The sequence below is a fragment of the Oncorhynchus clarkii genome, unplaced genomic scaffold (assembly GCF_045791955.1).
Source record: "Oncorhynchus clarkii lewisi isolate Uvic-CL-2024 unplaced genomic scaffold, UVic_Ocla_1.0 unplaced_contig_6320_pilon_pilon, whole genome shotgun sequence".
Taxonomy (NCBI): domain Eukaryota; kingdom Metazoa; phylum Chordata; class Actinopteri; order Salmoniformes; family Salmonidae; genus Oncorhynchus; species Oncorhynchus clarkii.
In genome coordinates, this window is record NW_027261141.1 from 561,931 (window position 1) to 587,138 (window position 25,208).

Below are 25,208 nucleotides of genomic sequence, written 5' to 3' on the forward strand. Positions count from 1 at the left end.
GGGAAAGAGCCAGCTGATTCTCTATTACCACGGACAGGATGGTCTGAGGGTGAACTGGGGGAAAGAGCCAGCTTATTCTCTATTACCACGGACAGGATGGTCTGAGGAAAGAGCCAGCTGATTCTCTATTACCACGGACAGGATGGTCTGAGGGTGAACTGGGGAAAGAGCCAGCTGATTCTATATTACCACGGACAGGATGGTCTGAGGAAAGAGCCAGCTGATTCTCTATTACCACAGACAGGATGGTCTGAGGAAAGAGCCAGCTGATTCTCTATTACCAGAGACAGGATGGTCTGAGGGTGAACTGGGGGAAAAAGCCAGCTGATTCTCTATTACCACGGACAGGATGGTCTGAGGAAAGAGCCAGCTGATTCTCTATTACCACAGACAGGATGGTCTGAGGGTGAACTGGGGGAAAGAGCCAGCTGATTCTCTATTACCACAGACAGGATGGTCTGAGGGTGAACTGGGGAAAGAGCCAGCTGATTCTCTATTACCACGGACAGGATGGTCTGAGGGTGAACTGGGGAAAGAGCCAGCTGATTCTCTATTACCACAGACAGGATGGTCTGAGGAAAGAGCCAGCTGATTCTCTATTACCACAGACAGGATGGTCTGAGGGTGAACTGGGGAAAGAGCCAGCTGATTCTCTATTACCACGGACAGGATGGTCTGAGGGTGAACTGGGGAAAGAGCCAGCTGATTCTCTATTACCACAGACAGGATGGTCTGAGGAAAGAGCCAGCTGATTCTCTATTACCACAGACAGGATGGTCTGAGGAAAGAGCCAGGTGATTCTCTATTACCACGGACAGGATGGTCTGAGGGTGAACTGGGGGAAAGAGCCAGCTGATTCTCTATTACCACGGACAGGATGGTCTGAGGGTGAACTGGGGAAAGAGCCAGCTGATTCTCTATTACCACGGACAGGATGGTCTGAGGAAAGAGCCAGCTGATTCTCTATTACCACAGACAGGATGGTCTGAGGAAAGAGCCAGCTGATTCTCTATTACCACGGACAGGATGGTCTGAGGGTGAACTGGGGAAAGAGCCAGCTGATTCTATATTACCACGGACAGGATGGTCTGAGGAAAGAGCCAGCTGATTCTCTATTACCACAGACAGGATGGTCTGAGGAAAGAGCCAGCTGATTCTCTATTACCACAGACAGGATGGTCTGAGGGTGAACTGGGGAAAGAGCCAGCTGATTCTCTATTACCACAGACAGGATGGTCTGAGGGTGAACTGGGGAAAGAGCCAGCTGATTCTCTATTACCACGGACAGGATGGTCTGAGGAAAGAGCCAGCTGATTCTCTATTACCACAGACAGGATGGTCTGAGGGTGAACTGGGGAAAGAGCCAGCTGATTCTCTATTACCACGGACAGGATGGTCTGAGGGTGAACTGGGGAAAGAGCCAGCTGATTCTCTATTACCACAGACAGGATGGTCTGAGGAAAGAGCCAGCTGATTCTCTATTACCACAGACAGGATGGTCTGAGGGTGAACTGGGGAAAGAGCCAGCTGATTCTCTATTACCACGGACAGGATGGTCTGAGGGTGAACTGGGGAAAGAGCCAGCTGATTCTCTATTACCACAGACAGGATGGTCTGAGGAAAGAGCCAGCTGATTCTCTATTACCACAGACAGGATGGTCTGAGGAAAGAGCCAGGTGATTCTCTATTACCACGGACAGGATGGTCTGAGGGTGAACTGGGGGAAAGAGCCAGCTGATTCTCTATTACCACGGACAGGATGGTCTGAGGGTGAACTGGGGAAAGAGCCAGCTGATTCTCTATTACCACGGACAGGATGGTCTGAGGGTGAACTGGGGAAAGAGCCAGCTGATTCTCTATTACCACGGATAGGATGGTCTGAGGAAAGAGCCAGCTGATTCTCTATTACCACAGACAGGATGGTCTGAGGAAAGAGCCAGGTGATTCTCTATTACCACGGACAGGATGGTCTGAGGGTGAACTGGGGGAAAGAGCCAGCTGATTCTCTATTACCACGGACAGGATGGTCTGAGGGTGAACTGGGGAAAGAGCCAGCTGATTCTCTATTACCACGGACAGGATGGTCTGAGGAAAGAGCCAGCTGATTCTCTATTACCACAGACAGGATGGTCTGAGGAAAGAGCCAGCTGATTCTCTATTACCACGGACAGGATGGTCTGAGGGTGAACTGGGGAAAGAGCCAGCTGATTCTATATTACCACGGACAGGATGGTCTGAGGAAAGAGCCAGCTGATTCTCTATTACCACAGACAGGATGGTCTGAGGAAAGAGCCAGCTGATTCTCTATTACCACAGACAGGATGGTCTGAGGTTGAACTGGGGGAAAGAGCCAGCTGATTCTCTATTACCACAGACAGGATGGTCTGAGGGTGAACTGGGGAAAGAGCCAGCTGATTCTCTATTACCACGGACAGGATGGTCTGAGGAAAGAGCCAGCTGATTCTCTATTACCACAGACAGGATGGTCTGAGGGTGAACTGGGGAAAGAGCCAGCTGATTCTCTATTACCACGGACAGGATGGTCTGAGGGTGAACTGGGGAAAGAGCCAGCTGATTCTCTATTACCACAGACAGGATGGTCTGAGGAAAGAGCCAGCTGATTCTCTATTACCACAGACAGGATGGTCTGAGGGTGAACTGGGGAAAGAGCCAGCTGATTCTCTATTACCACGGACAGGATGGTCTGAGGGTGAACTGGGGAAAGAGCCAGCTGATTCTCTATTACCACAGACAGGATGGTCTGAGGAAAGAGCCAGCTGATTCTCTATTACCACGGATAGGATGGTCTGAGGAAAGAGCCAGCTGATTCTCTATTACCACGGACAGGATGGTCTGAGGAAAGAGCCAGCTGATTCTCTATTACCACAGACAGGATGGTCTGAGGAAAGAGCCAGCTGATTCTCTATTACCACAGACAGGATGGTCTGAGGGTGAACTGGGGAAAGAGCCAGCTGATTCTCTATTACCACAGACAGGGTGGTCTGAGGAAAGAGCCAGCTGATTCTCTATTACCACGGACAGGATGGTCTGAGGAAAGAGCCAGCTGATTCTCTATTACCACGGACAGGATGGTCTGAGGGTGAACTGGGGAAAGAGCCAGCTGATTCTCTTGTGTTTCAACACCGATGTCGTAGGTTACTACTACTACTACTACTAACTATACAGGCTTTACACTCTGATTAAATGACACCAAACTATACAGGCTTTACACTCTGATTAAATGACACCAAACTATACAGGCTTTACACTCTGATTAAATGACACCAAACTATACAGGCTTTACACTCTGATTAAATGACACCAAACTATACAGGCTTTACACTCTGATTGACACCAAACTATACAGGCTTTACACTCTGATTGACACCAAACTATACAGGCTTTACACTGATTGACACCAAACTATACAGGCTTTACACTCTGATTGACACCAAACTATACAGGCTTTACACTCTGATTAAATAACACCAAACTATACAGGCTTTACACTCTGATTAAATGACACTAAACTATACAGGCTTTACACTGATTGACACCAAACTATACAGGCTCTACTCTCTGATTGACACCAAACTATACAGGCTTTACACTCTGATTAAATAACACCAAACTATACAGGCTTTACACTCTGATTAAATGACACCAAACTAATATCCCTCTGACATATGGAGCTCCTGCTTCAGCGAGAGAGAAGGGGGAGAGAGAGCGAGGGGGACCGAGAAGGGGGGGGATAGAGAAATCCCGTAGTCTAATTAAATAGCCTATTGCCCCTACTGCTTGGGACAGCGATGCCCTGTTTGCTCAGCCAATCCTCATTCGACTTAGAAGAAAGACAAATATAGTAGGTGGCTCTTTGAAAAGGGTAGTCTACGCCAAAGGAATCACTCTGCTGAGCCTGGTCCCAGATTCTGTTTGTGTTGTCGTGACAACGACCACGGGAGTTGGCTTATTCAGCACAAACAGTCTGTATCAATCATCTTGGATCAGGTCACTCCTGTCTTTGTAATCTTATTGATTATGATCCAAGAGACTAAACTGACCCGAGAACAGCACTCCAACTGAGATGTCTGATACGGCTAGCCTATATGATGTTCATCTCAACTTTCAGGGGAAGGTTAAAATAATGTGCTTTCAGGGGAAAGCTTTTTAAAGGAATGTTCTTTCAGGGGAAGGTTAAAGTACTGTTTTCAGGGGAAGGTTAAAGGGGAAGGTTAAAGGAATGTTCTTTCAGGGGAAGGTTAAAGGGGAAGGTTAAAGGAATGTTCTTTCAGGGGAAGGTTAAAGGGGAAGGTTAAAGGGGAAGGTTGAAGGAATGTGCTTTCAGGGGAAGGTTAAAGGGGAAGGTTAAAGGAATGTTCTTTCAGGGGAAGGTTAAAGGGGAAGGTTAAAGGAATGTTCTTTCAGGGGAAGGTTAAAGGGGAAGGTTAAAGGAATGTTCTTTCAGGGGAAGGTTAAAGGGGAAGGTTAAAGGAATGTTCTTTCAGGGGAAAGTTAAAGGGGAAGGTTAAAATAATGTTCTTTCAGGGGAAGGTTAAAGGGATGTTCTTTCAGGGGAAAGTTAAAGGGGCAGTGGAGTCAAAAATGTGTTTCCCTTCTTTTGGGGGGGTGATATATTTCCACACAATGTGGTCCAAAAAAACACTGAAATTGTGACCATTATGATAATGCTCATTTTGTGTAAGAGCTGTTTTTAAAACAATGCCTGGAATTCCAGCTCGTTCAAGTGGGATGACGTTTTTTGGCCCACATCATGACATCACAATCTGATCAGATTATTCTGACCAATCTTTAATTTGCAAATGTATCCTCCTACTCTGACGGGGTAAACTTCTAGTCTAGACGATCCTCTCCGCCAATCAGGGCTGCGTATGCAAATATATTAACATATGTATCGATGCACCTACAACGATCAGACTGAGCATTTCAATGGCAAAAGGAGGCTCAGGGAAATAAATTATAAAAAATATACACCCTATTCCCTACACACACACACACACACACACACACACACACCAACAACCATACAGGACAACACACACACACCAACAACCATACAGGACAACATACACACACCAACAACTAAACAGGACAACACACACACACACACACACTCTCTCTAACCCTGTCACCATGCATACAGACTAAACAGTAAAAATAATGGATTCATATTTCAACATTTTGGAAAACAGTACACTGTGAAGTTGGTGATGAATTCAATAAGGCTTCAGACTGTATTGTTACTGTATAATGGCTGAATTCAATAAGGAATCAGACTGTATTGTTACTGTATAATGGCTGAATTCAATAAGGTTTCAGACTGTATTGTTACTGTATAATGGCTGAATTCAATGAGGCTTCAGACTGTATTGTTACTGTATAATGGCTGAATTCAATAAGGCTTCAGACTGTATTGTTACTGTATAATGGCTGAATTCAATGAGGCTTCAGACTGTATTGTTACTGTATAATGGCTGAATTCAATAAGGCTTCAGACAGTATTGTTACTGTATAATGGCTGAATTCAGACTGTATTGTTACTGTATAATGGCTGAATTCAATAAGGCTTCAGACAGTATTGTTACTGTATAATGGCTGAATTCAATAAGGCTTCAGACAGTATTGTTACTGTATAATGGCTGAATTCAATAAGGATTCAGACTGTATTGTTACTGTATAATGGCTGAATTCAATAAGGATTCAGACTGTATTGTTACTGTATAATGGCTGAATTCAGACTGTATTGTTATTGTCATGAGTGGATTCAATAAGGATTCAGACTGTATTGTTACTGTATAATGGCTGAATTCAATAAGGAATCAGACTGTATTGTTACTGTATAATGGCTGAATTCAGACTATTGTTACTGTCATGTGTGGATTCAATAAGGAATCAGACTGTATTGTTACTGTATAATGGCTGAATTCAGACTGTATTGTTATTGTCATGTGTGGATTCAATAAGGATTCAGACTGTATTGTTACTGTATAATGGCTGAATTCAATAAGGAATCAGACTGTATTGTTACTGTATAATGGCTGAATTCAGACTGTATTGTTACTGTCATGTGTGGATTCAATAAGGAATCAGACTGTATTGTTACTGTATAATGGCTGAATTCAGACTGTATTGTTACTGTCATGTGTGGATTCAATAAGGATTCAGACTGTATTGTTACTGTATAATGGCTGAATTCAATAAGGAATCAGACTGTATTGTTACTGTATAATGGCTGAATTCAGACTGTATTGTTACCGTCATGTGTGGATTCAATAAGGCTTCAGACTGTATTGTTAATATCAAATGTGGATTCAATAAGGATTCAGACTGTATTGTTACTACCATGTGTGGATTCAATAAGACTGTATTGTTACTGTATAATGGCTGAATTCAGACTGTATTGTTAATATCATGTGTGGATTCAATAAGGATTCAGACTGTATTGTTAATATCATGTGTGGATTCAATAAGGATTCAGACTGTATTGTTACTGTCATGTGTGGATTCAATAAGACTGTATTGTTAATATCAAGTGTGGATTCAATAAGACTGTATTGTTAATATCATGTGTGGATTCAATAAGGATTCAGACTGTATTGTTACTGTATAATGGCTGTATTGACTGTATTGTTAATATCATGTGTGGATTCAGTAAGACTGTATTCTTACTGTATAATAATGGCTGGTAGACTCCGATGTTTTACAACAGCAGAGTTTTTACCTGTTACGAAATGTATGAATAATGAATAAAATGATGTATACATTTAACGTAGAACTATAACCAACGGAATATTACCCTGTCACTGTATGTAAACTACATAACGTAGAACTATAACCAACAGAATACCTACCCTGTCACTGTATGAAACTACATTTAACGTAGAACTATAACCAACAGAATATTACCGTCACTATGAAACTACATTTAACGTAGAACTATAACCAACAGAATACTACCCTGTCACTATGAAACTACATTTAACGTAGAACTATAACCAACAGAATACCTACCCTGTCACTGTATGAAACTACATTTAACGTAGAACTATAACCAACAGAATACTACCCTGTCACTGTATGAAACCACAGTTAACGTAGAACTATAACCAACAGAATACTACCCTGTCACTGTATGAAACTACATTTAACGTAGAACTATAACCAACAGAATATTACCCTGTCACTATGAAACTACATTTAACGTAGAACTATAACCAACAGAATATTACCCTGTCACTATATGAAACTACATAACGTAGAACTATAACCAACAGAATATTACCCTGTCACTATATGAAACTACATAACGTAGAACTATAACCAACAGAATACTACCCTGTCACTGTATGAACCTTATTAGAATCATAACACTAAATCTAATGTGTGTAGTTTCGGTCCAGAATTAGAACAAGGACTGTCTGTTCCTTTTTAGTATGTAAGCAGGGTGCAAGTGTGAAATGCTGGACTACTGCGTTCCTTACAGGACATCCTGTCTCTACCGGGGGAGGGGAGAGACCTTGGGCTTGTGGTAGATTGTTTTAACAGGTGGCAGACAATGTGAGAAGGCTTGTGAACTAATGTTGCCGTTGTATCTGAGAGGAGGAGGGACATTTATGATGGAAATGTGAGGTCTATAGATAGACCAATGTACCGGACATGATAGGCAGAGCTCTCGAGAATAAACGTTGCTGACTAAGTAGACTGGAGTCTGTCTGTTTCGTTTTAATAAGAAACCTTACTAAGAATTAGTAATGGACAGAGTGTTTTAATTGAATTGGTTAATGAGAACAGAATTCTCGTGACATTACCTCGACATAAAACTACTGAAATGAAGAGCTGTCGTTGACGATCAGAACAGATTTGAAATCCCCGTGATGATTTGCTGGGCATTACACATGTATTGGATCCTCCTTTCGTGGGGGAGACAAATCAATTTTCTTAAAAAACACAGTGTTATTTGAACAAGACTAGATATCCAACGTGGCGTGATAAGAAAAACAACACAGCTACAAAGTGCAGGTACAGACAAAGTCTACCGTCTAACAATACTCGACAGGAAACTTAGTTAATGAATATTCTACAAACTGTGCCTGTCAGAATTCCTGTCAAGGTTTAAAGGAAAACCGTGAATTATGAGGAGAAGGTCTGTTTTCAATTACACATAGCTCAGCCAGCGGACTGGTAATTACTGTTAATCTCCTGCAGCTGCTCACACACACACACAGCGTTGTCACCACAACAGATAACATGTCCCACCTCCCCTGCTCTGCCTCAGCTGGTGGGTCGGTATATGCGTGTGTGTGTGTGTATATATATATATGTGTGTGTGTGTTGTATGTCGGCCTCTATCTGAGTTGTATTAACAACAGATAGTAATATTACAGTGGTTGGTGCTCTGGCAGTGCAGAGAGATAATTATTTAAAATGACCAACACGGCCTGACAGCCTCATTAAAACTGGAGTCAGTCCCCCCAAATGACCACCCTATTCCCTATATAGTGCACTGGTTTTAACCAGAACCCTATTGGGGGGGGGGGGGGGGTCCACTATATAGGGTGTTATGTGTTATGGGTCCACTATATAAGCTGTTATGTGATATGGGTCCACTATATAGGGTGCCGCCCCTGGGGTGGCAGGGTAGCCTAGTGGTTAGAGCTTTGGACTAGTAACCGGAAGGTTGCAAGTTCATATCCCCGAGCTGACAAGGTACAAATCTGTCGTTCTCACCAGTTAACCCACTGTTCCTAGACCAGTTAACCCACTGTTCCTAGACCAGTTAACCCACTATTCCTAGGCCGTCATTGAAAATAAGAATTTGTTCTTTACTGACATGCCTGGTTAAATAAAGGTAAAATAAAAATAAATTAAAATGTGGGCCACTCAGTTGCCTGGCAGTAAGGAGGTTATCATCTAAATTACACAAAATGATGCTTTACCTGTTCTCCCTGCCTGCTTCAGGGGTCCCGAGTCCTAAACAACACCCTGATTCATTATACATGGTGCACTACGTCAGATCACAGTCCTATGGCACGACACAGTCATGTCCTGTTGATTTGTAACCATCAGGACCCAGTGAGTGATGTGCTGGGTCATCAGTTAGCAACCCGTCACAGGAACAGGAAGTGGCTACAGCTTCATAAACACAAAGGACATCCCAGATCTATTATTTGACCCTGCTGGTCATTTATGAACATTTTAACATCTTGGCCATGTTGTAATCTCCACCTGGTACAGCACTTTGAGATATCAGCTGATGTAATAAGGGCTTTATAAATACATTTGATTTGGTTACAGGAAGGAAACGTCGGTGTTTATAGTGAGTCAGCGTTATTATATTGGACACGTACACTTCTGGTGGCCGTTTCCCCGGAAACAGACGATGCCTAGTATTGGACACGTACACTCCTGGTGGCCGTTTCCCCGGAAACAGACAATGCCTAGTATTGGACACGTACACTCCTGGTGGCCGTTTCCCCGGAAACAGACGATGCCTAGTATTGGACACGTACACTCCTGGTGGCCGTTTCCCCGGAAACAGACGATGCCTAGTATTGGACACGTACACTCCTAGTGGCCGTTTCCCCAGAAACAGACAATGCCTAGTATTGGACACGTACACTCCTGGTGGCCGTTTCCCCGGAAACAGACGATGCCTAGTATTGGACACTGGAGAATCTCCATTGAAAGTGTGTTTCGGTGCAGGACGAGGTTTAATCTATGTGAATAGACATAGAAAGTGTGTTTCGGTGCAGGACGAGGTTTAATCTTTGTGAATAGACATAGAAAGTGTGTTTCGGTGCAGGACGAGGTTTAATCTATGTGAATAGACATAGAAAGTGTGTTTCGGTGCAGGACGAGGTTTAATCTTTGTGAATAGACATAGAAAGTGTGTTTCGGTGCAGGAGGAGGTTTAATCTATGTGAATAGACATAGAAAGTGTGTTTCGGTGCAGGGCGAGGTTTAATCTATGTGAATAGACATAGAAAGTGTGTTTCGGTGCAGGAGGAGGTTTAATCTATGTGAATAGACATAGAAAGTGTGTTTCGGTGCAGGATGAGGTTTAATCTATGTGAATAGACATAGAAAGTGTGTTTCGGTGCAGGACGAGGTTTAATCTATGTGAATAGACATAGAAAGTGTGTTTCGGTGCAGGAGGAGGTTTAATCTATGTGAATAGACATAGAAAGTGTGTTTCGGTGCAGGAGGAGGTTTAATCTATGTGAATAGACATAGAAAGTGTGTTTCGGTGCAGGAGGAGGTTTAATCTTTGTGAATAGACATAGAAAGTGTGTTTCGGTGCAGGATGAGGTTTAATCTATGTGAATAGACATAGAAAGTGTGTTTCGGTGCAGGAGGAGGTTTAATCTATGTGAATAGACATAGAAAGTGTGTTTCGGTGCAGGACGAGGTTTAATCTATGTGAATAGACATAGAAAGTGTGTTTCGGTGCAGGAGGAGGTTTAATCTATGTGAATAGACATAGAAAGTGTGTTTCGGTGCAGGAGGAGGTTTAATCTATGTGAATAGACATAGAAAGTGTGTTTCGGTGCAGGAGGAGGTTTAATCTTTGTGAATAGACATAGAAAGTGTGTTTCGGTGCAGGATGAGGTTTAATCTATGTGAATAGACATAGAAAGTGTGTTTCGGTGCAGGACGAGGTTTAATCTATGTGAATAGACATAGAAAGTGTGTTTCGGTGCAGGAGGAGGTTTAATCTATGTGAATAGACATAGAAAGTGTGTTTCGGTGCAGGACGAGGTTTAATCTATGTGAATAGACATAGAAAGTGTGTTTCGGTGCAGGAGGAGGTTTAATCTATGTGAATAGACATAGAAAGTGTGTTTCGGTGCAGGACGAGGTTTAATCTATGTGAATAGACATAGAAAGTGTGTTTCGGTGCAGGAGGAGGTTTAATCTATGTGAATAGACATAGAAAGTGTGTTTCGGTGCAGGACGAGGTTTAATCTATGTGAATAGACATAGAAAGTGTGTTTCGGTGCAGGACGAGGTTTAATCTATGTGAATAGACATAGAAAGTGTGTTTCGGTGCAGGAGGAGGTTTAATCTATGTGAATAGACATAGAAAGTGTGTTTCGGTGCAGGATGAGGTTTAATCTATGTGAATAGACATAGAAAGTGCGTTTCGGTGCAGGACGAGGTTTAATCGTTGTGAATAGACATAGAAAGTGTGTTTCGGTGCAGGACGAGGTTTAATCTTTGTGAATAGACATAGAAAGTGTGTTTCGGTGCAGGAGGAGGTTTAATCTATGTGAATAGACATAGAAAGTGTGTTTCGGTGCAGGGCGAGGTTTAATCTATGTGAATAGACATAGAAAGTGTGTTTCGGTGCAGGAGGAGGTTTAATCTATGTGAATAGACATAGAAAGTGTGTTTCGGTGCAGGAGGAGGTTTAATCTATGTGAATAGACATAGAAAGTGTGTTTCGGTGCAGGACGAGGTTTAATCTATGTGAATAGACATAGAAAGTGTGTTTCGGTGCAGGACGAGGTTTAATCTATGTGAATAGACATAGAAAGTGTGTTTCGGTGCAGGAGGAGGTTTAATCTATGTGAATAGACATAGAAAGTGTGTTTCGGTGCAGGAGGAGGTTTAATCTATGTGAATAGACATAGAAAGTGTGTTTCGGTGCAGGACGAGGTTTAATCTATGTGAATAGACATAGAAAGAGCACAGAGGGGCAAAGCAATGTGAGGAGACGCAAAGATGTTTATTAAAAGTTACAATAATATTCAAATAACTCATCTTTTTGGAGAACGTGGAACATGTTCTCTTAATAATGAATAATAATGTTGGTCACATCGTTATTTTAATTTCTTAACAAATCTAACAGCATCACATCAATCCTCCAATCATAGGATGCATCCCAAAATTAGAACACAGGCCTGTATGGATCATTCTGATTGGGTGAAAGGGGGGTTCTCTCCTGTGTGTTTTAGTTCCTCCTCACGTCTTCTCCTTTAGCTGTTGTGTCCCTGAAGAGCCTCGGCCATGAAGAGTTTGCCGAGGTTCTGGGAGGTGAACTCCTTCACATTCTGGCAGTAATTATTAATCTGTCCTGTTTTGGCAGAAACACACAGACAAACACAGGAGTCTGAATAAACAGCAGGAAACACATTAGCAATGCTGGAGGTCAATCAGTTGCATGTTGTCAAGAAGGGAGACACCATCCGTGCCCAAAATGTCATGCTATCCCCTAATGTGGTGCACTAGTTCTAACCAGAGCCCTATGGGTGTGTCCCTATGGACCCTGGTCACAAGAAGTGCACTATATAGGGAATAGGGTGCTATTTTGGGATGAAGACAACCATCAAAGAGACAGCAGACAGGCAGGGATGTCAGAGGAAATCTACAATGCAGTAGATTGTGACATCATGGAGAGATGACAACAGAACAGATGGTTAGCTAGCTACCAGAGAGAGAACAGAACTGATGGGTAGCTACCAGAGAGAGAACAGAACTGATGGGTAGCTACCAGAGAGAGAACAGAACAGATGGGTGGGTAGATACCAGAGAGAGAACAGAACTGATGGGTAGCTAGCTACCAGGGAGAGAACAGAACAGATAGGTAGCTAGCTACCAGGGAGAGAACAGAACAGATAGGTAGCTAGCTACCAGGGAGAGAACAGAACAGATAGGTAGCTAGCTACCAGGGAGAGAACAGAACAGATAGGTAGCTAGCTACCAGGGAGAGAACAGAACAGATAGGTAGCTAGCTACCAGGGAGAGAACAGAACAGATAGGTAGCTAGCTACCAGGGAGAGAACAGAACAGATAGGTAGCTAGCTACCAGGGAGAGAACAGAACAGATAGGTAGCTAGCTACCAGGGAGAGAACAGAACAGATAGGTAGCTAGCTACCAGGGAGAGAACAGAACAGATAGGTAGCTAGCTACCAGGGAGAGAACAGAACAGATAGGTAGCTAGCTACCAGGGAGAGAACAGAACAGATAGGTAGCTAGCTACCAGGGAGAGAACAGAACAGATAGGTAGCTAGCTACCAGGGAGAGAACAGAACAGATAGGTAGCTAGCTACCAGGGAGAGAACAGAAAAGATAGGTAGCTAGCTACCAGGGAGAGAACAGAACAGATAGGTAGCTAGCTACCAGGGAGAGAACAGAACAGATAGGTAGCTAGCTACCAGGGAGAGAACAGAACAGATAGGTAGCTAGCTACCAGGGAGAGAACAGAACAGATAGGTAGCTAGCTACCAGAGAGAGAACAGAACAGATAGGTAGCTAGCTACCAGAGAGAGAACAGAACAGATAGGTAGCTAGCTACCAGGGAGAGAACAGAACAGATAGGTAGCTAGCTACCAGGGAGAGAACAGAACAGATAGGTAGCTAGCTACCAGGGAGAGAACAGAACAGATAGGTAGCTAGCTACCAGGGAGAGAACAGAACAGATAGGTAGCTAGCTACCAGGGAGAGAACAGAACAGATAGGTAGCTAGCTACCAGGGAGAGAACAGAACAGATAGGTAGCTAGCTACCAGGGAGAGAACAGAACAGATAGGTAGCTAGCTACCAGGGAGAGAACAGAACAGATAGGTAGCTAGCTACCAGGGAGAGAACAGAACAGATAGGTAGCTAGCTACCAGGGAGAGAACAGAACAGATAGGTAGCTAGCTACCAGGGAGAGAACAGAACAGATAGGTAGCTAGCTACCAGGGAGAGAACAGAACAGATAGGTAGCTAGCTACCAGGGAGAGAACAGAACAGATAGGTAGCTACCAGGGAGAGAACAGAACTGATAGCTGCTAGGAGGGAGGGTGCGGGGGTACCTGCGATGAGGAGAGTGTCCATGCGAGGAGGGGGCTGTGGTGGTTTGAACATCTTGGAGACATCTTCCTCTGGTAGAGGAGTCTCTCCTCTGGTCTGTCTCTGAGCATTCTCCTGCTGGCGTCGCTGAATATACTGCAGAGAGAGAGAGAGGGGAGGGGGAGAGGAGGAGAGAGGGGAGGGGAGAGGAGGAGAGAGGGGAGGGGAGAGGAGGAGAGAGGGGAGGGGAGAGGAGGAGAGAGGGAGAGGAGAGAGAGAGAGGAGGGGAGAGGAGGGGAGAGGAGGAGAGAGGGAGAGGAGCGAGGGGGAGAGGAGAGAGGGAGAGGGGAGAGGGGGAGAGGAGAGAGGGAGAGGGGAGAGGGGGAGAGGAGCGAGGGGGAGAGGAGCGAGGGGAGAGGGGAGAGGGGGAGAGGAGCGAGGGGAGAGGGGAGAGGAGGAGAGAGGGGAGGGGAGAGGGGAGAGGGGGAGAGGAGCGAGGGGGAGAGGAGAGGGGGAGAGGAGCGAGGGGGAGAGGAGAGGGGGAGAGGAGCGAGGTGGAGAGGAGCGAGGGGAGAGGGGAGAGGAGGAGAGAGGGGAGGGGAGAGGAGGAGAGAGGGGAGAGGGGAGGGGGGAGAGGGGAGGGGAGAGGAGGAGAGAGGGGGAGAGGGGAGGGGAGGAGAGGAGGAGAGAGGGGAGGGGAGAGGAGGAGAGAGGGAGAGGAGAGAGGAGGAGAGGAGAGAGGGGGAGAGAGGGGAGGGGAGAGGAGGAGAGAGGGGAGGGGAGAGGAGGAGAGAGGGAGAGGAGCGAGAGAGGAGAAAGGGAGAGAGCGAGCAAGGGAGAAGTGAGTGAGAACAGCTATAAAATCCGACAGACAGGGAGTGATGTGTGTTGGTAAATGACAGTGTAAATCAGCGTGTCAGAACCTAAAGGCCTTTTTAATTTGGGGAGGCAGAGCAGAGGACAGGTTGGTGGAGGGGCGTAGATGGTAGGAAACTACCGGCACCTGGATACACATACAAAGCCTGTCAAGCCTGCCAGAAACCAACATCACAATATTCTTGTATAACTAGGCTGACACGAGAAATGACTCCGAGGCCGACACGAGAAATGACTCCGAGGCCGACACGAGAAATGACTCCGAGGCCGACACGAGAAATGACTCCGAGGCCGACACGAGAAATGACTCCGAGGCCGACACGAGAAATGACTCCGAGGCCGACACGAGAAATGACTCCCAGGCCGACACGAGAAATGACTCCCAGGCCGACACGAGAAATGACTCCCAGGCAGACACGAGAAATGACTCCGAGGCCGACACGAGAAATGACTCCGAGGCCGACACGAGAAATGACTCCGAGGCCGACACGAGAAATGACTCCGAGGCCGACACGAGAAATGACTCCGAGGCCGACACGAGAAATGACTCCGAGGCCGACACGAGAAATGACTCCCAGGCCGACACGAGAAACGACTCCGGAGGCCGACACGAGAAACGACTCCGGAGGCCGACACGAGAAACGACTCCGGAGGCCGACACGAGAAACGACTCCGGAGGCCGACACGAGAAACGACTCCGGAGGCCGACACGAGAAACGACTCCGGAGGCCGACACGAGAAACGACTCCGGAGGCCGACACGAGAAACGACTCCGGAGGCCGACACGAGAAACGACTCCGAGGCCGACACGAGAAACGACTCCGAGGCCGACACGAGAAACGACTCCGAGGCCGACACGAGAAACGACTCCGGAGGCCGACACGAGAAACGACTCCGGAGGCCGACACGAGAAACGACTCCGGAGCCCGACACGAGAAACGACTCCGGAGCCCGACACGAGAAACGACTCCGGAGCCCGACACGAGAAACGACTCCGGAGCCCGACACGAGAAACGACTCCCGAGGCCGACACGAGAAACGACTCCCGAGGCCGACACGAGAAACGACTCCCGAGGCCGACACGAGAAACGACTCCGGAGGCCGACACGAGAAACGACTCCGGAGGCCGACACGAGAAACGACTCCGGAGGCCGACACGAGAAACGACTCCGGAGGCCGACACGAGAAACGACTCCGAGGCTGATATGAGAAAATGACTCCGAGGCTGATACGAGAAATGCAAACTGGTATTTAGCGTTCCATCTCAAAATATTATATAGTACCAAGCCTCTGTCTCCCTGGTATAGTGGATACATCAATATTATATAGTACCAAGCCTCTGTCTCCCTGGTATAGTGGATACATCAATATTATATAGTACCAAGCCTCTGTCTCCCTGGTATAGTGGATACATCAATATTATATAGTACCAGGCCTCTGTCTCCCTGGTATAGTGGATACATCAATATTATATAGTACCAAGCCTCTGTCTCCCTGGTATAGTGGATACATCAATATTATATAGTACCAGGCCTCTGTCTCCCTGGTATTGTGGATCTGGTTAGCAGCTTCCCTGCAGGACAAGTCCTAAATACTACCCAATCTCTTAAATAGTGCACTACTTTAGATGAAAACCCAATGGTCTCTCTCCCTCTCCCTCCCCTCCCTTCCTCTCTGGAGGAGAGGACTCCCTGTTGACAGGGTCTAACCCTAATTCTATTACGCCCCTCTAACACAATCACTGTCCAGGAAGTAGATTATCTCATTATCAACTACAGTGTGTTGATTACATTTTCCCATCATGATAATAGAATGTGTGTGTGTGTCTCTCTGTGGGTGTGTGTGTCTCTCTGTGTCTCTGTGTGTGTCTCTCTCTCTCTGTGGGTGTGTGTGTGTGTGTCTCTGTGGGTGTGTGTGTGTGTGTGTGTGTGTGTGTGTCTCTGTGGGTGTGTGTGTGTGTGTGTGTGTGTGTGTGTGTGTGTGTGTGTGTGTGTGTGTGTGTGTGTGTCTCTCTCTCTCTCTGTGGGTGGGTGTGTGTGTGGGTGTCTCTCTGTGTGTGTGTGTGTGTGTGTGTGTGTGTCTCTCTGTGTGTGTGTGTGTGTGTGTGTGTTACCTGGTGTTTCTGCTGCTGTTGCTTGCTGAGGTTACGGCTGTAGGTGTTATACTTGACAATGTCCTGACTCATATCATCCACTCTGTCCATCAGGAGCTGCAGAGACTTCTCCAGGTGGTTACTGAGGGGAGATGAATTACACATTAGATGACATTCTCCAGGTGGTTACTGAGGGGAGATGAATTACACATTAGATTACATTCTCCAGGTGGTTACTGAGGGGAGATGAACTACACATTAGATTACATTCTCCAGGTGGTTACTGAGGGGAGATGAACTACACATTAGATGACATTCTCCAGTTGGTTACTGAGGGGAGATGAACTACACATTAGATGACATTCTCCAGGTGGTTACTGAGGGGAGATGAACTACACACTACAGATGCTAGGAACAGACAGTGGCGTCTGTCGTCCGAGGGGGGACAGGTTCACTCAGCTGTCCATAGCTCTGGTGTTTCCTCTCTCTCTCTCTCTCTCTCTCTCTCTCGGTCTCACACAGCCAAGGCCGCGGGACCAGACGGATTACCAGGACGGGTACTCAAGGCATAACGCTGACCCGCCGGGAAGTGCCTTCACTGACATGTTCAACCTCTCCCTGACCCCGTCTGTAAATCCTGAAGCTGGGCGACAGAAGAGGAAATAACTTATCCCGGCCATGAAAGCTGCCAGAGACATTGCTTACATCCACTATGACAGGCTCATTGTCCCCCCCCCCCCCCCCCTCCTAAAAGTCTGGAAGGGATGGGAGAGCCTATGGGTTCGTAGATTCAACCCCCGCAGCACAACACACACCAACTAACTGACGGCTGAATGTATATTTCTATTCTTCTTGCTTTCTTTGTTCTTCTCCATATTAATGTCTGTCTATGAGAAGCTGCCCAGGAAAGGGCTGAAAACGGCCCATATTATGTCTGTCTATGAGAAGCTGCCCAGGAAAGGGCTGAAAACTGCCCATATTATGTCTGTCTATGAGAAGCTGCCCAGGAAAGGGCTGAAAACGGCCCATATTATGTCTGTCTACGAGAAGCTGCCCAGGAAAGGGCTGAACACGGCCCATATTAATATATATAATAGCCTTAGAAATAAGGGTCAGGAAATCAATAACTTGCTAACATCCGATAACATTTATAGAATTAGCCTTTTCTGAGAATCACTTTGATAATTCCTTTGATGATACAGCAGTAGCAATACAAGGATATAACATCTACAGAAGAGACAGGAATGCTTATGGGGGAGGTGTTGCTGTATATATTCAGAGCCATATTCCCCGTAATGCTTAGAGAAGATCTTATGTCAAGTGTTAATGAAGTGTTGTGGTTGCAGGTTCATTTGGCACATCTAAAGCCTTTTATTGTGGGGTGTTGCTATAGGACACCAAGTGCCAACAGTCAGTATCTAAATAATGTGTGAAATGCTTCATAGTGGATGTGATGTAAACAGAGAGGTCTACTTTCTCAGGGGACCTTGAATATGGACTGGTTTTCATCAAGCTGCCCGCTCAACAGGAAGCTTCTTACTCTAACCAGTGTCTGTAATCTGGTTCAGGTTATTAATCAACCTACCAGGGTGTTTACAAACACTACAGGAACAAGATCATCCACGTGTATCGATCACATTGCTACTAATACTGTAGAACTCTGTTCTAAAGCTGTATCTGAACCCATTGGATACAGTGATCACAGTATAGTGGCTATATACAGGAAGGACAAAGCTCCAACAGCTGGGCCTAAAATAGTACATAAGAGATCATACAAAACATTTAACTGTGACTCTTATGTGGATGATGTTAAACATATTTGTTGATGTGATTAATAAGGAGCATCCAGACGCTACTCTTATTGAAAATATTAAAATAGCTTTTTTTCAATTATTGATAAACATGCACCTGTTAAGAAACTGACTGTCGGCACTGTTAAAGGCTCCGTGGATCGATGAGGAAACTGACTGTTAGAACTGTTAAAGGCTCTGTGGATCGATGAGGAAATGAAGAAACTGACTGTCAGAACTGTTAAGGCTCTGTGGATTGATGAGGAAATGAAGAAACTGACTGTTAGAACTGTTAAGGCTCCGTGGATCGATGAGGAAACTGACTGTCAGAACTGTTAAGGCTCCGTGGATCGATGAGGAAATAAAAAAACTGACTCTCAGAACTGTTAAGGCTCCGTGGATCGATGAGGAAATGAGGAAACTGACTGTTAGAACTGTTAAGGCTCCGTGGATCGATGAGGAAACTGACTGTCAGAACTGTTAAGGCTCCGTGGATCGATGAGGAAATGAAGAAACTGACTGTCAGAACTGTTAAGGCTCCGTGGATCGATGAGGAAACTGACTGTTAGAACTGTTAAGGCTCCGTGGATCGATGAGGAAATGAAGAAACTGACTCTCAGAACTGTTAAGGCTCCGTGGATCGATGAGGATACTGACTGTCAGAACTGTTAAGGCTCCGTGGATCGATGAGGAAATGAAGAAACTGACTGTCAGAACTGTTAAAGGCTCTGTGGATCGATGAGGAAATGAAGAAACTGACTGTTAGAACTGTTAAGGCTCCGTGGATCGATGAGGAAACTGACTGTCAGAACTGTTAAGGCTCCGTGGATCGATGAGGAAATAAAGAAACTGACTCTCAGAACTGTTAAGGCACCGTGGATCGATGAGGAAATGAGGAAACTGACTGTTAGAACTGTTAAGGCTCCGTGGATCGATGAGGAAACTGACTGTCAGAACTGTTAAGGCTCCGTGGATCGATGAGGAAATGAAGAAACTGACTGTCAGAACTGTTAAGGCTCCGTGGATCGATGAGGAAACACTGTCAGAACTGTTAAGGCTCCGTGGATCGATGAGGAAATGAAGAAACTGACTGTTAGAACTGTTAAGGCTCCGTGGATCGATGAGGATACTGACTGTCAGAACTGTTAAGGCTCCATGGATCGATGAGGAAATGAAGAAACTGACTGTTAGAACTGTTAAAGGCTCCATGGATCGATGAGGAAATGAAGAAACTGACTGTCAGAACTGTTAAAGGCTCCGTGGATCGATGAGGAAATGAGGAAACTGACTGTTAGAACTGTTAAAGGCTCCGTGGATCGATGAGGAAACTGACTGTCAGAACTGTTAAAGGCTCCGTGGATCGATGAGGAAATGAAGAAACTGACTGTCAGAACTGTTAAGGCTCTGTGGATCGATGAGGAAATGAAGAAACTGACTGTCAGAACTGTTAAAGGCTCCGTGGATCGATGAGGAAATGAAGAAACTGACTGTCAGAACTGTTAAAGGCTCCGTGGATCGATGAGGAAATGAAGAAACTGACTGTCAGAACTGTTAAGGCTCCGTGGATCGATGAGGAAATGAAGAAACTGACTGTCAGAACTGTTAAGGCTCCGTGGATCGATGAGGAAATGAAGAAACTGACTGTCAGAACTGTTAAGGCTCCATGGATTGATGAGGAAATGAAGAAACTGTATTGGTTGAAAGAGATGGGACAACAGGAAGTGGCTAATAAGTCTGTCTGTACATCTGACTGGCCGACTTCCTGCGAAGTGAGAAATGATACGGCTCGACTCATCAACAACAGGAAGTGGCTAATAAGTCTGTCTGTACATCTGACTGGCCGACTTCCTGCGAAGTGAGAAATGATACGGCTCGACTCATCAACAACAGGAAGTGGCTAATAAGTCTGTCTGTACATCTGACTGGCCGACTTCCTGCGAAGTGAGAAATGATACGGCTCGACTCATCAACAAAAGGAAGTGGCTAATAAGTCTGGCTGTACATCTGACTGGCCGACTTCCTGCGAAGTGAGAAATGATACGACTCATCAACAACAGGAAGTGGCTAATAAGTCTGGCTGTACATCTGACTGGCCGACTTCCTGCGAAGTGAGAAATGATACGACTCATCAACAACAGGAAGTGGCTAATAAGTCTGGCTGTACATCTGACTGGACTTCCTGCGAAGTGAGAAATGATACGACTCGACGCATCAACAACAGAAGAAGAAACTGTATGATGAAGATCAACAATATAAAACGTACTTTAAATGGAATTATGGGTAGAAAAGACTGATTCTACTCCGTCTCTCAGCGAATCAGATGGCTTATTCATCACAGAACCATTTGATGTTGCCAATTAGGTTCGTGATTATTTCATTGCCAAAGTGGGAAAGTTTAGGAGGGGGAAAAATGCCAGTGAGCAATTGTGCTCATGCATAAAACAACTACTAATGAAAAGGAAAAGCATTGGAATTTTATAAAGTTAGCGAGGGAGATGTGGAACAATCAATCAATAATGAACAACCTTCCTGGCATTGACAACTTAGAAGGGAAGCTAGTGAAGATGGTAACTGACTCTATAGCCACTCCTAATCGGTCATTATCTTTAATCTGAATCTAGAGGGGAGTCTGTCTTCCGTCTAGGCCTGACGACAGTCATTCCGCTCCCCAAGAGCGGCAAAGGGGCCTTTAAAAATGGCTCTAACGGCAAAACCTTTCAGCTTGTTGCCAGCTCTTAGAAAACTGTTTGGGTGGAGAGAAGAGAAAAAAAAGTGTTTCGACCAAATACAATGCTATTTCTCTGTAAACAAATGAACAACAGTCTTTCAGCATGCTTATAAAAGAAGGGTACTCAACATGTACTGCACTGACAAGTGGACTGATGATTGGTTGAAAGAATAAGGAGATTGCTTGATGACAGCTTTGCACACTCTTGGCATTCTCTCAACCAGCTTCATGAGATGAGTCACCTGGAATGCATTTCAATTAACAGGTGTGCCTTGTTAAAAGTTAAATTTGTGCCATTTCCTTCCGTCTTAATGAGTTTGAGCCAATCAGTTGTGTGTGTGTGTGTGGGGGGGGGGGGGGGATATACAGAAGATAGCCCTGTTTGGTAACAGACCAAGTCCATATTATGGCAAGAAAAGCTCAAATAAGCAAAGAGATACGACAGTCCATTACTTTAAAAGACATGAAGGTCAGTCAATACGGAGAATTTAAAGAAAGTTTCTTCCAAGTTACAGTCGCATAAACTATCAAGCGCTATGATGAAACTGGCTCTCATGAGGACCGCCACAGAGACAGGAAGACCCAGAGTTCCCTCTGCTGCAGAGGATAAATTCATTAGAGTTTACTGCACTTCAGATTTCAGCCCAAATAAATGCTTCACAAAGTTCCAGTAACAGACACATCTCAACATCAACTGTTCAGAGGAGACTCGTGAATCGGTCTTTCATGGTCGAATTGCTGCAAAGAAACCACTACTAAAGGACACCAATAATAAGAAGAGACTCGCTTGGGCCAAGATACAGGAGCAATGGACATTAGACCGGTAGAAATCTGTCCTTTGGTCTGATGAGTCCAAATTTAAGATTTTTGGTTCCAACCGCTGTGTCTTTGAGAGACGAAGAGGAGGTGAACGGAGGATCTCCTCATGTATGGTACACACACACACACCCCCGTTCATAAGTTTGGGGTCACTTAGACGTGTCCTCGTTTTTGAAAGAAAAGCTAATATTTTGTCCATTAAAATACCATTAAATTGATCAGAAATACAGTGTAGATATTGTTAATGTTGTAAATGACTATTGTAGCTGGAAACGGCTGATTTTTATGGAATATCTAGATAGGCGTACAGAGGCCCTTTATCAGCAACCATCCCTCCTGTGTTCCAATGGCACGTTGCATTAGATAATCCAAGTTTATAATTTTAAAAGGCTAATTGGTCATTAGAAACCCCCTTTTCAGATGTGCTAAAATAATAGCAAACTGTTCTGATTAAAGAAGCAATAAAACTGGCCTTCTTTAGACTAGTTGAGTATCTGGAGCATCAGCATTTGTGGGTTCGATTACAGGCTCAAAATGGCTAGAATCAAAGACCTTTCTTCTGAAACTCGTCAGTCTATTATTTTTCTGAGAAATGAAGGCTATTCCATGCTTGAAATAGCTAAGAAACTGAAAATCTCGTACAACGCTGTGTACGACTACCTTCACAGAACAGCTCAAACTGGCTCTAACCAGAATAGAAAGAGGAGTGGGAGGCCCCGGCGCCCAACTGAGCAAGAAGACAAGTACATTAGAGCGTCTAGTTTGTGAAACAGATGCCTCACAAGTCCTCAACTGGCAGCTTCATTAAATAGTACCCGCAAAGCACCAGTCTCAACGTCAACAGTGAAGAGGCGACTCCGGGATGCTGGCCTTCTAGGCAGAGTTGCTCTGTCCAGTGTCTGTGTTCTTATGACCATCTTAATCTTTTCTTTTTATTGGCCAGTCTGAGATAAGGATTTTTCTTTGAAACTCTGCCTAGAAGGTCAGCACCCCCTGAGTCGCCTCTTCACTGTTGACGTTGAGACTGGACAGAGGAACTCTGCCTAGAAGGTCAGCACCCCCGGAGTCGCCTCTTCACTGTTGACGTTGAGACTGGACAGAGGAACTCTGCCTAGAAGGTCAGCGCCCCCTGAGTCGCCTCTTCACTGTTGACGTTGAGACTGGACAGAGGAACTCTGCCTAGAAGGTCAGCACCCCCTGAGTCGCCTCTTCACTGTTGACGTTGAGACTGGTGTTTTGCGGGTACTATTTAATGAAGCTGCCAGTTGAGGACTTGTGAGGCATCTGTTTCACAAACTAGACGCTCTAATGTACTTGTCTTCTTGCTCAGTTGTGCACCGAGTCAGTCCACCTTGTGAATGAATGGAAGAATCTCTCTACAGATCTCTCTCTCTACACTGATCTCCTTCACCTCAGAACAGAGTGTTTTGTATTAAAAAAAATATTATATTCACATCTCTTATAACCTGCACTCAATTAACCTTCCCTCTCACGCCCCTGCTCCATGTTCACAACCCTTTCAGAGAGGGCTGGGGCACAGGAGAGGACCTGCTGAAACCCCTTTCAGAGAGGGCTGGGGTACAGGAGAGGGCCTGCTGAAACCCTTTCAGAGAGGGCTGGGGCACAGGAGAGGGCCTGTTGAAACCCTTTCAGAGAGGGCTGGGGCACAGGAGAGGACCTGCTGAAAACCCTTTCAGAGAGGGCCTGGAGAAAAACATGATGTTTTAGTGCTTCTGAATGGAAGGGACCAACACTATGGACTAATACCACAACACTATGGACTAATACCACAACACTATGGACTAATACCACAACACTATGGACTATTACAACACTATGGACTAATACCACAACACTATGGACTAATACCACAACACTATGGACTAACACCACAACACTATGGACTAACACCACAACACTATGGACTAACACCACAACACTATGGACTAATACCACAACACTATAGACTATTACAACACTATGGACTAATACCACAACACTATGGACTAATACCACAACACTATGGACTAATACCACAACACTATGGACTAACACCACAACACTACGGACTAACACCACAACACTATGGACTAACACCACAACACTATGGACTAACACCACAACACTATGGACTAACACCACAACACTATGGACTAACACCACAACACTATGGACTAACACCACAACACTATGGACTAACACCACAACACTATGGACTAATTAAACACTATGGACTAATACCACAACACTATGGACTAATACCACAACACTATGGACTAATACCACAACACTATGGACTAATACCACAACACTATGGACTAACACCACAACACTATGGACTAACACCACAACACTATGGACTAACACCACAACACTATGGACTAATACCACAACACTATGGACTAATACCACAACACTATGGACTAATACCACAACACTATGGACTAATACCACAACACTATGGACTAATACCACAACACTATGGACTAATACCACAACACTATGGACTAATACCACAACACTATAGACTAATACCACAACACTATGGACTAACACCACAACACTATAGACTATTACAACACTATGGACTAATACCACAACACTATAGACTATTACAACACTATGGACTAATACCACAACACTATAGACTATTACAACACTATGGACTAACACCACAACACTATGGACTAACACCACAACACTATGGACTAATACCACAACACTATGGACTAATACCACAACACTATGGACTAATACCACAACACTATAGACTAATACCACAACACTATAGACTAATACCACAACACTATGGACTAACACCACAACACTATGGACTAATACCACAACACTATGGACTAATACCACAACACTATGGACTAATACCACAACACTATAGACTATTACAACACTATGGACTAACACCACAACACTATGGACTAACACCACAACACTATGGACTAATACCACAACACTATGGACTAATACCACAACACTATAGACTAATACCACAACACTATAGACTAATACCACAACACTATAGACTAATACCACAACACTATGGACTAATACCACAACACTATAGACTATTACAACACTATGGACTAATACC

The 25,208-nt window shown here is 44.8% G+C and overlaps 1 protein-coding gene across 1 annotated transcript in view; it reads right to left on the minus strand.

Annotated features, from left to right (window-relative positions):
* Positions 1 to 11,727: 11,727 nt before the first annotated feature.
* Positions 11,728 to 25,208, minus strand: part of LOC139405207 (eukaryotic translation initiation factor 3 subunit H) — a 102,416-nt gene continuing 88,935 nt past the window's right edge. Inside the window, exons 6-8 of the mRNA XM_071147636.1 lie at positions 16,784 to 16,904; positions 13,818 to 13,950; positions 11,728 to 12,094 (exon numbers count right to left, since the gene is read on the minus strand). Of these exons, the coding sequence (XP_071003737.1) occupies positions 11,997 to 12,094; positions 13,818 to 13,950; positions 16,784 to 16,904 (352 nt within the window). The 3' untranslated portion in view covers positions 11,728 to 11,996. The remainder of the gene's footprint in view (positions 12,095 to 13,817; positions 13,951 to 16,783; positions 16,905 to 25,208) is intronic.